This window comes from Bison bison, unplaced genomic scaffold, assembly GCF_000754665.1.
Source record: "Bison bison bison isolate TAMUID 2011002044 unplaced genomic scaffold, Bison_UMD1.0 scf7180017864452, whole genome shotgun sequence".
Taxonomy (NCBI): Eukaryota; Metazoa; Chordata; class Mammalia; order Artiodactyla; family Bovidae; genus Bison; species Bison bison.
Window position 1 is genome coordinate 127087 of NW_011495014.1, and position 12017 is coordinate 139103.

General features: G+C 41.1%; 1 protein-coding gene across 3 annotated transcripts in view; it reads right to left on the minus strand.

The window, feature by feature from the left end:
- Positions 1-340: 340 nt before the first annotated feature.
- The window catches only part of NOSTRIN (nitric oxide synthase trafficking), a 63298-nt gene continuing 51621 nt past the window's right edge, over positions 341-12017 (minus strand). For 2 of the 3 annotated variants that reach the window (XM_010858931.1, XM_010858929.1), the window contains 6 exons: positions 10711-10819; positions 9310-9398; positions 6069-6194; positions 5045-5159; positions 3850-3939; positions 346-560 (listed from right to left, as the gene is read on the minus strand). In XM_010858931.1, coding sequence (XP_010857233.1) covers positions 424-560; positions 3850-3939; positions 5045-5159; positions 6069-6194; positions 9310-9398; positions 10711-10819 — 666 coding nt within the window. In that variant the 3' untranslated portion in view covers positions 346-423. Of the gene's footprint in view, positions 561-3849; positions 3940-5044; positions 5160-6068; positions 6195-9309; positions 9399-10710; positions 10820-12017 lie in introns of all 3 variants that reach the window. The other variant, XM_010858930.1, reaches the window with a different exon arrangement.

Here is a 12017-nt window from a genome sequence, read left to right on the forward strand (position 1 = left end):
CTTAACCCCTTGTGGGCCTACTGTGGCTATTGCCACCCAAGACTTGAGGAAAAGGACATCTGCATCCTAATCTCTATTGCGCCACCAGAAAACTATCTGACTTCATGCTAAACTGCTCTGCACTCAGCCTTTTCTCCCTGTGAGAGGGGCTGTTTTGGGTTATTTCTAGAGTCTCTTAGAAAACTCTAGGAACCATGGTATATCTTTTTCACCTCCCTTTACCTTCCATCTTCTGACTCTGTTTCAAAGAACTAAGAAGAGTGCAAAATGCCATGATATACCTGCATCATGGGCACATAGGCATCATGCCTGCATCATGGAACCCAGTTAGGAAGATAAATTTGTGAAGACGACAGCATTTCCCTTTATTTGCATCACATTGTGTAATTAATAGTGTGTAAGATGATGCCTTCAGAATTTCGCTCATGCTTGGGAAGCTGTGTCCCCGGCATTTAAAGGAAGCTCCTCCACATAAGCAGCAGGAAAATGACCCTTTTTTCCCTTTAAAGAGCCAAACCACCATCCTTCATCTTTCTTCTTGTGTATCGTCACGATGTCGCCTGTGAAAACGCACATACATTTAGTTAGACAAGTGAGTTCCTGCGATTAATACCTTCCCGAGTTTGATCAGTTAAGATAGTTTTTAAGGAGATTCTGCTTTCAAGGAGTTACTTGGTAGCATCACTTTTCTGCAGGTGATTCAGACGAAGCAAAACTTATTGACCACCTCTGCACAAAGCAGGCAGAATGCAGAGAATATTAAAAAGTTAGGTAATGGACAACTGAGTTGTGCCATAAAGTAGTTTGATTAGAAACAAAATCACTTTGGATCCTATGTCCTTGGGCTGCCTGGTTCCCTTTGGATAGAACTCATGGGTTGTCACCAAACTCTTCCTTGGTGTCTGTGCTTTAAGGGTTCCTCATGTTGGTGGGCACCATAGTTTGGTATGCTGACTATTAAGAGTATGTCTTGGCTACCAAGATTTTCTTTAGATCAAAGCAGCTTCTCTCCACTGTATGTGCCAGCTTCATAGCCCGAAGTTCCAACCTACAGCTTTGCACAATAATATAACCCCTTGTTCAACAATTGAGATAATTTGAATAAAATATCAATTTGAAGACATTACTCCTTTAAAGCAATGATTGAAGTAAATGGAATTCCTAGGAAACACATGGCTCTTCTCTAATTCTCTATTAAAAAACAAGATAAAAACACTAGTCCCCATCTTGTGAGAGAGTCCTTTCTCTCTGGCTGCTTCCTATACATCAAAGTGGAAACATCCCCTTCCTTCAGGATCCAAGAGCTACTTGATCTTTAGCATCATCACAAAGTCATTTTCAGTTGTTTTTTTTTCTTTCACTTTTCTCCCCAGTAATTTTCTTTCCAAGGCAAAGGAGACTGTCGACCCCCCTTCTATCTTTCCTTAGTTACATCACTATTTTTTCTTGCAAGAGACCATCCTCAGTCTAGAAACCCTGTCTAATGTGTTCTCTCAGGTCAATAGATTGACACAGTCCACTACTGGAATTCAAACATAATTTATGGACTACCCTGGCCATCCAGTAATTAAGACTCCACGGTTCCAATATAAGAGGCGCGGGTTTGATCCTTTGATCCCTTGTTGGGGAACAAAGATCCTACGTGCCTCATGGTATGGTCATAAAGTAAAAATGTAAAAAAACCAAACAAATAATTTAAAATTTTATCTTCAGCTTCCCTAAGATGCCAACATGTCATTCCATTTAAAGAACCCACTTGGGATATAATGTATAAGTAGGCTTTGCAACCAAGAGAAAACTGAAGACAAACAAGATGATCAATTTAAGGTGTTAACTATGTAACTCAGGATCCTGGGTTCTAGGTGGCATCTGGGATATGTGTTTTAACTCATATGGAAAGTGGGAATACTGCATTTCATTTACTCACTTACTGATACAAGTAGTCTTAGGATGGCATGATGAATAACAAAGTGACTTCTATAACACCTAAAACTTTTAAATTAAAGGCAACATTGATTTCAGATGAAAGCAGGAGTGGGGTCTACTTTCTATTTCCTTTTTTCTTGTCTTTACTTATTTCTGAGCTACAAGGAAAAGTAACTGCGTGGAGAACTCTGACTGGCAAACTGAAAAGGAAGCGCCCATGAACCAATAGCAAATATGTGGTGGTGTCCCTGTTGTTTAACTGTTAAATCCATTTTGACTTTCTGTTGCTTCTGGGTGCTGTGTCCTGGTCATGGAATATAAGTTTTCTCCTATGACACAATTCTTTCTCACTAACATTTTCATCTCCAGATCTCTGCCTTAGCTTAACATTCGAACGTGGTGGCTAACTGGACATAAAAAGAAAGTTGAGGTGGTAACCTTTTCTCATTTAATAATCTTGAGGTTTTCACAACCCCTTGTTGTTGTTCAGTCACCAAGTTGTGTTTGACTCTTTGTGACCCTATATGGATGGCAGCATGCCAGGCTTCTCTGACCCTCACTATCTTCCAGAGTTTGCCCAAGTTCATGTCCAATGAATTGGTGATGCCATCCAACCATCTCATCCTCTGTCGCCCTCTTATCTGTCTGTCTGCAATCTTTCCCAGCATCAGGGTCTTTTCCAAAGAGTCAGCTGTTCGCATCAAGTGGTCAAAAAGTATTGAAGCTTCAGCTTTAGCATCAGTCCTTCCAAAGAGTATTCAGTGTTGATTTCCTTTAAGATTGACTGGTGTGATCTCCTTGCTCTCCAAGAGACTCTCAAGAGTCTTCTCCAGCACCACAATTTGAGAGCATCAATTCTTTGGTGCTATGCCTTCTCTATTGTCCAGCTCTCACATCCATACATGATTACTGGGTAGACCATAGCCTCGACTATATGGAACACTGTTGGAAAAGTGATGTCTTTGCTTTTTAACACACTGTCTAGCTTTCCTGTCAAGAAGCAATTGTCTTCTAATTTCATGGCTGCAGTTACCATTCGCAGTGATTTTAGAGCTCAAGAAGAGGAAATCTGTCACTGCTTCCACCTTTACCCCTTCTATTTGCCATAAAGTGATGGGACTGAATGCCGTGATCTTATTTTTTTTAATATTGAGTTTTAAGCCAGCTTTTTCACTCTCCTCCTTCACCCTCATCAAGAGGTTCTATAGTTCCTCTTTGATTTCTGCCATTAGAGTGTTATCATCTGCATATCTGAGGTTATCCTTACATAATACCTTCCGATGTTAAACAAAAATCTGTGACATGGAGAAGGGGATCTGATTCCTTTGATTAGTCATAAAACCCCTTTTTGAGAGAGAAGTAGGAGAAATATTAAGCATTCTCTGACCCAGGTTCTAGAACTGGCATTTAGATTAAGCCATGAGAGGAAGTGACATCACACTCCAGTATGTGTAGCTTCTAAAAAGGAAAAAGGTGGGGCTGCCTCTCTGATATCTGTCCATTCCTGATATTCTACCCCAACTGAGCACTGTGATTAACAGCGTGACTGGGTTTCCAAGTTCAAATCCTGAGCCTCGACTGCCAGTGACTTTAGCCGAAGTACCTTACATTTCTGTGTCTCAGTCTCCTCACTTATAAAACAGGCATAAATAATAATACCTACCTCAAAAGGTTTTTATGAATATTAAGTTGGACAGTGTGTTTGCAGCAATGTCTGGCACCTGGTAAATACTGCATAGATGTCAGCTGTTTTTATTATGAGCGTTCTTTCTGGTGTGCTTATCTTTCTATCTTCTAAGAAGGGTGATTATAAACCTGAACTCATTTAACATGGTACTCATTTTAAAAGCTAAGACAAAGGTTATAGTCAAGTTAAAGATTTCACGTGAAAAGGCAAGTCAACTATTTGAGAATGATTCTTACCTTTTTCCAAGTCCAATTCATCATCTTGCCTGGCCTGAAAAGGATATAAGGCCTTGCAAAGACCATTGCCAAGCTGGGTCACACCGGAGGCTGAAAGTTGGATCGAGTTTTAGTGACTAACGCCGGGTCAGTGGGCAAGAAGAACACAGTGCGAAAGTGACCTAGTGTTCACCACGTAGTGCAGAGCTTGAATACATTGAAATCCTCCCCGAAGGAAAGTTTATCATTGTACATAATACTCATTCTTTGATTCAGTAACCATTTCTGAGGTAGGTACTATAAGAATGAACTATGTTTATTATATACTCAAAAGCTATAATATAGAAAATAAGTCTAGAGACAAAAGTTATTGTCGTAGTAATAATAATGATGACATTTTTAAATTGTTTTCCATGTGAATTTCACATCGGTCAATCTGTGTTGACCGATGTTGTATTTGTGTCTTGGAAAACCCACACTTGTTTTTCCCATCAGGAATATATTGGAGCAGGAGCTTCCTACCATTATCCCCAGGTGCTTAGGGAACTTTCTCAAACTGTGCAACCATGGGTCTTTAATGTACAGGTGGACTACAATGGCCTGGGGTTGACCGAAACTCTTTTTTGCCAAGTTCTAATCAAGAACCTAGAGAGTCAAGGTTATGGTAATACTATAGTTGAAAAATAAAGGATAATGAAACGTGTTTGTGTGGATGTGTGTTGGGGGGAGGGAGGGAGGTTTGAAAGGTAAAAGGCAATGGGGGTAGATGGACAAATGACCAAAGTCAAGTGACTGAACAAAGCCGGTAGGCTTTGGGATCGCAATGTTTCTTGCACAGAGGACGGGATTTCCTTGGCAGTTTGGAGGAGGCTGTGGAGACAGGGCTGCAGAGCTCCTCACAGCGTTTCCAGGGTGAGCGTGGACAACAAATTGCAGGCTGTCTGAATAACATGGACGCTGGGACTGGGGGTGCCTTCCCTAAAACATTAGCGAATTCTTCCCCCCTCCCCCACCTGCATTCTTCTTGAGTCCTTCCCACCTTTTGGATGACATTTGCACAGAAAGCTACACATTCTAATAAATTAATCAGTCCTGATTGAAATGTTAATTTCCTTGAGCCAATTTATATCCGTGTGGTTCTGAAAATAAAATATAATTTTGGCAATGTGCTTTAGTGATAGGACCCAGCCTCGAATTATTCTGGGCATGAGATTACCTGTAGACGAAGGACTTGGAATTCTCTGCCCATCAGAAGATGCCCTGTTCACAACATTCTCTAATCTCTTCATCAGAACAGGCCGAGATATTTTTACAGAACTATGTGTCTGCTGCTGTTTGAATGGGGGGGAAAGACATTTTTAACAGCGCTATCAGCAAAAGTATTTGAGAAAAGTAACTCTTCTGCAACTGTTTTCCTCAGGAATCTATTTTTTAATTATTGGGAGAAGGATGTAAAGAAATCATTCAATACATTTCTAAATCCTACTATAGTGAGGTTTTGTTACTGAAATCTTAATATTTTCAGAATTAGACATTACTATATTTTATAGCCTGTGTTTGCAATTCTGACCTGCAGCCTTAAGCCAAATAATAACATTTACACCATTCCTTCTACAAATTCAACTTTAATTGGTTTTGATGCAAGTGAAATAATCATGACTGTGTAAATGACTGAGACCCCTTTAGAGCTCAAGGCTCAAAAAGAAAACTGTCCCTTCATCACAAGGTAGTTACAGCTCCCTCTTCTGGTAGCAAATGGAAAACAGCTAACCGTGTATACTCACGTGCTCATCAACACCTAGAGTGAAACACCGGGAAAGCATTAATACATGTGTGTGAACCTTTTAATTGTGCTCACACATTATCAACATCATGTACTATGTTAAATGGATGAGACTACTGCTTATCACAAAATCTTACACTTTAGGAATGTAATAGAAATTTTACTCTAAGAGCACGTTCAAAGGATAAAGTTAGAAAATGAGAAGGAAGAAGGAACCCAAAGTATTTTTAACTCATTAATTTACCTATGAATACAAAGAATTTGTTCATTTGTGTTTAGTCTTTGTTACTGTGCTCAAAAAATAATTAAATTTATCTTAAAATTGTGCAATTGGAGATTTGAGCATTTATAATTGACATATATAATTCATAACAGCTTTTTTGCCCTGATGCTTCTTTGAATCATTCTACCCAACAAGGCCAGTCAAGAAATTATAACCAGCCTCTTAAATGTTTACCTTTTCTGTCCACTTGAAGATGGAGTTACTACAGGGATGGTTGGGTTGAGGTCTTTGCTCAAGTTCTGCTAACACAGATGACAGTTTATAGGAGTTTGCTTGCAGAAGGTCTAGTTTCAAGCTATTCTGTGGAAACAGCATTTGACCATATGACTAAATTTCTAGAGGAGGTACAACCATTGTGGGTGGATAAAGGGACATCAGGATAACTTCCAAAATGACAAAGAGGTTCAGAAAAGTACACATTCAACTCATGTGCAATTCATTTGCATAAAATGCTGGAGAGAGAAAAACAATGGACCCTTTAAGAAGTCTAAAGAAAGCCTTAGTTGTTGAGTGCGTCTTATTCTGGATCCTTGTGAATAAGGTAAACCAGAAAGCTTGATAGATATATTACTCAGCATTTTGTGACAACGAGCTTTAGTTAACTTTCTGCTGAGGAATGGGGAAAAGAGACTAGTAAGTGCTGATTGCAGAAGGCAGTCTTTCAGGGGGCTTTGAAGAAAGGCAATGGAGCCATGGGCACTTAACATAAAGAAGAGAATTGACTCTTGTCAACAGAATCAAACTAAAATGATGTGTGGCAGGGTTTTTGTTGGTGGTGTTATTATTTCTTGAAGAGGTGAGGTCTTATATTACCTGGAAAGTTTGCAGCAACACTTCTGAAAACTAGAAACAATATTCTGGGCTATTTGAATATAAAAATAAAGAGTGAAACTAAAGCTATTAGTCTCCTGTTTTCAATTTGACCTTGAGCTAGAAACTTTATATTGACTTCTCTGTCAAGTTGTGTTCAGTCAAGGTAAATCAAAGCACAGAATCTAAACACTGGAAAGAGTCTGCTATTCAACATCCTCCTCACCATTGCCTCTCCCTCCTCCACATCTCCAGCCTGGGGATTCCTTTTTTTTTCTTTCTACTGTTTGGCTGTGCCACTCAGAATGCAGGATCTTAATTCCCCAACCAAGGATCAAACCTGTGCCACCTGCAGAGGAAGCGAGGTGTCTTAACCACTGGACTGCCAGGGAAGTCTGCAGCCTGGGATTCATAAGCCTAACATCACTGTCAGGGAATCACAGCCATGGACCAAACACCTCCAATCGATGGGGAAGGGCTCTAGTCCTTGGAACAATTCACTGCACAGTGGGCAGGCTCACCTAAGATGCAATCAAAAGCTCCTCCATAGCTTCTAGCCTTAGATCCAGTCTGCACTTGAGAACATCAACAGCAAGTCTCTCTGTTCTGTGGTGTGTTCCTTCTGGTAACCGAAGACAATATCTGCCCCCTAACACTTCCAGTTTCTGCAACAATTTCTCAGAGTATGGCTTGCCAACATTCTTGTTTCAAATATGGCACTGGACCAAGAGCCAATGAAATAGGAAATAGAGATCCCCCTGCAAGAAACCTCCCCTGCCTAAGACAAAATCAATCTATCACCGTTACTGTTAATAGTTTCCCTCCACCAGATGTGGGGGTGTATAATCTCTGACACAGATATTTGGCATCCACTATTTGAAGACCCTTTCTGCGTCATTGCTAGATCCTAAACACCATAAATTTAGGGGTTAGCTCATCTCCCATCTTGCATCCTCCACTGTGTGAATCGGGCCAGTTGGGTGCCCGGAAGATCCTAATACAAATTCTGTATCAATGACAAAATGCTATGCAAGAACCCAAAGAAATAAAACTTATAAATTAATGCCATCATAAAATGCTTCATATGATTTCCTTTTGGTAAATATCATTTACACTGAATTAGTTAACCAAACATTTTATGTTGTCACAGAAAATGTCTTTCAGTCTGTTTTATAATTTTATAAAAATTGTAGCCACATGTCACTGCAAGGATATTAGACCTCTGTTCCCAAGTGAACAGAATTCAGGCCTGTCTTCACCAGGTGTCAGGTTTATTCCTGAAAGAGTACCTCCACCAAAGGAAGCTGCTGCTAAAAAGCAGATAAACAAGACCTGGCTGCCTCTGCCTATCTTTACCAAGGACTACTGAAATTGTTGTTCGGACAGAATTTATTAGGTACACACTTTTTACAAGAGTTAGATAGGCTACGTGCAAGGAAAGGAAAACTGGCCCAGCTTCCTGGATCCTTCAAAACATTGCTAAAAGTTTAATCTCTTCCTGAATTCTTCTCAAATTAACCCCAATCAGCTTTCTCTCCAATCATAACAGAAATTGTGTACCTTGCCACACATAGGTCGCAGTATTTGTTTGTTTTTATTCCTGTATAAAATTCATGGGCCTTTGCTAACTTTTTTATAATGTGGGTTCCTCTGAAGAGGTCGCACTGCCCATCAATTGCAGCAGATGTCTGGGTGCTGCTGCAGTCCAGCCTTTCGGCAAAAATTACCTCCCCCTACCTCCACTGACGGCACCTCCTCTCCCCTCAAAATGACCTTGGCCTCTGAAGTTTTTTTCCTTGTTTCCCTGGAAGCTCTCACACCCTAAACAGCCATCTTCCTTCTGTACATCCACATCTCTCCTTTCCCCTATTATTCTCAGAAGACCCTGATGTTGGCTCAGGGATAAATGGAAAACAGCATCTCTATAATAATTACCAGGATTTCAGCCCTCCTCTGTGCACTATGGAGAAGGCAATGGCAACCCACTCCAGTATTCTTGCCTGGAGCATCCCAGGGACAGAGGAGCCTATTGGGCTGCCGTCTGTGGGGTCGCACAGAGTCAGACACAACTGACGCGACTTAGCAGCAGCAGCAGCTGTGCACTATGCTAGCATTTTCTAAATACTGCTTCAACCTCACAAAACCCCTTTGAGCTAAGTACCACATCCCCACTTCCAAGATGAGAAAACGAAACCTGTCCCAGGTTTTGGCCTGTAACTGGCCGAGCTAGATCCGGATGCAGGCCTCTCTGAAAGCAGACCCTGCATTTATTTTCAGTCACATCTGTTAACTGAGGTAGCGTACACATGATTTTTAGACCTTGACTGAGTGATTCTATTCTGGGGGCAGGGGGAAGGTTTTTATTTTAGGCACATTCCCCCCCCCCCCGCCCCCCGGGGAGGACACTAAAGCAAACATCTCTAAGTAGCTGGATTTTTCCAGATTCCTCAAACCACTTGTCAAGGAGCTGACCGTACAAGCTCTGACTAGACTTTTCTGTGTCATGAGAAAGGAAAGGCAGAGGTCAAATGGGCCAGAACACAGGCATGCCCCAAATAGCTCCTTCATCATTAAATCTACCAAACTGCGCTCTGCAAATATTTACCTCGTCCATTAAGGCTGCTGTGCTTTTTTCGCTCTCTGAGTCTGAGAAGGAGGAGTGGCTGGAGTAGGCTCTCAGCATTCGTTCCAAGCCTGCAAGTGAAATCACACTGCCAGTCACCATTGCTCAGTCCTGGAGGGGCAGGGGTTAAAGGTGGTTACACTCAGAGGGAGCCAGAGCCCAGAACTGATTCCTGGAGCATTTCCCAAATGGCTGGAGCTGTGTGTGTATGTAGTTGTTGCTAAATTTTACTGAATGGGTGACCTGCACCTTCATTTAATGATATTAGAGAAATGCTGGTGCTTAAAGAGTCTTGATTGTTGTTCAAGATGAAAAACTCAAGATGAGCTTTTGAGTCCTTCTTGTAGATCCATTCTGTGGCAGTTCCCTAACATTTTACCACGATCTTAAGCTCTCCTCTGCTGGTATTTACATTTCTAAACATTTTGCTCTCTTGGATTTCCTATCAAGTATTACATTGCAATAGTGTTCTCTGGTCCACAGAAAACAAGCTCCACATATCAGAATCCCAAGTATGAAATTGTTTTCATTATCTGTAGCACTTTAGAGCTTCTTCATGTTCTAACATACCTAACCTCTAAGCATAGGATTTAATTTGAACGATTTTCACATCATTCAGGAGTTGGTTTAAAAAAAAACAAACAAGTGGTGATCATTCTGTAAAGTATAGAAGTGTGAATCATTAAGTTGTGCACCTAGAACTAAGACAGTGCTGTGTAGCGATAATACTTCAGTACAAAATTAATTTTAAAAAAAATCACGTATTAACACCCCTCCAATGGAATAATAATAAACTAATATGGGAAAAATAAATAAATGGAAGCCTTGTACATAGGAGGGTTTTGTTGTCTAGTTGCGAAGTCCTGTCTGACTCTGCGACCCCAAGGACTGTAGCCCACCAGGCTCCTCTGTCCTTGGGCTTTCCCAGGCAAGAATACTGGCCTGGGTTGCCATTTCCTTCTCCAGGGGATCTTCCCAACCCTGGGATCGAACCTGGGTCTCCTACATTGGCAGGCAGGTTCTTTACGACTAGCGCCACCTGGTAAGTAAACCACCTAGGAGGTTTACTATGTTTTAATTCAAACTAATTGTCCTTCATATCAGCCAATTTCAGGAACAAAGGACAACGTTACATTTCTGGAAACGGTGGTATAGTACTTATAAAAATTTCACAGATGGACCAAAATGTCATGTTTAATTTTTTTTGCTCTCTCCTTTGAGAGAAAATTTTTCTTTATTCACACAAATTAGGTCTGACATTTGGTCCTTTAAATGAGATGATCTCTGCATCAGTCAGCAAAAGCAGAAGCACCCCAACTCTGAATGAAACCTCAGGATAGAATACTTTCCCTCACCAGGCCAATCAAAGAGATAGTTACATACCTTCTTGGTCTCGTGAGGCTTTTTCAATATCTTTCTGCAGTCTCAACAGTTTTGATTTTATTGAAGATGTCTGTCGCTCTTTACTCATTGCATTTTTAGGATCTTCTTCCTTTAGGGAAAAAGAAGGAAGTTTAACAATTTCAGTAGAAAAAAGGAAGAGTTGCTACTCCTAGTTGCACTGAGACTTTCACTGCTACATTCAAAGTTAACTTAATGGAAGGAAAAAAAATAATCAGATCAGATCAGTCGCTCAGTCGTGTCCAACTCTTTGCGACCCCATGAATCGCAGCACACCAGGCCTCCCTGTCCCTCACCAACTCCCGGAGTTCACTCAGACTCACGTCCATCGAGTCAGTGATGCTATCCAGCCATCTCATCCTCTGTCGTCCCCTTCTCCTCATGCCCCCAATCCCTCCCAGCATCAGAGTCTTTTCCAATGAGTCAACTCTTCGCATGAGGTGGCCAAAGTATTGGAGTTTCAGCTTTAGCATCATTCGTTCCAAAGAAATCCCAGGGCTGATCTCCTTCAGAATGGACTGGTTGGATTTCCTTGCAGTCCAAGGGACTCTCAAGAGTCTTCTCCAACACCACAGTTCAAAAGCATCAATTCTTCGGCGCTCAGCCTTCTTCACAGTCCAACTCTCACATCCATACCTGACCACAGGAAAAACCATAGCCTTGACTAGATGAACCTTTGTTGGCAAAGTAATGTCTCTGCTTTTCAATATGCTATCTAGGTTGGTCATAACTTTCCTTCCAAGGAGTAAGCGTCTTTTAATTTCATGGCTGCAGTCACCATCTGTAGTGATTTTGGAGCCCAGAAAAATAAAGTCTGACACTGTTTCCACTGTTTCCCCATCTATTTCCCATGAAGTGGTGGGACCGGATGCCATGATCTTCGTTTTCTGAATGTTGAGCTTTAAGCCAACTTTTTCACTCTCCTCTTTCACTTTCATCAACAGGCTTTTTAGTTCCTCTTCACTTCCTGCCATAAGGGTGGTGTCATCTGCATATCTGAGGTTATTGATATTTCTCCCAGCAATCTTGATTCCAGCTTGTGTTTCTTTCAGTCCAGCATTTCTCATGATGTACTCTGCATATAAGTTAAATAAGCAGGGTGACAATATACAGCCTTGACGAACTCCTTTTCCTATTTGGAACCAGTCTGTTGTTCCATGTCCAGTTCTAACTATTGCTTCCTGACCTGCATACAAATTTCACAAGAGGCAGATCAGGTGGTCTGGTATTCCCATCTCTTGAAGAATTTTCCACAGTTTATTGTGATCCACACAGTCAAAGGCTTTGGC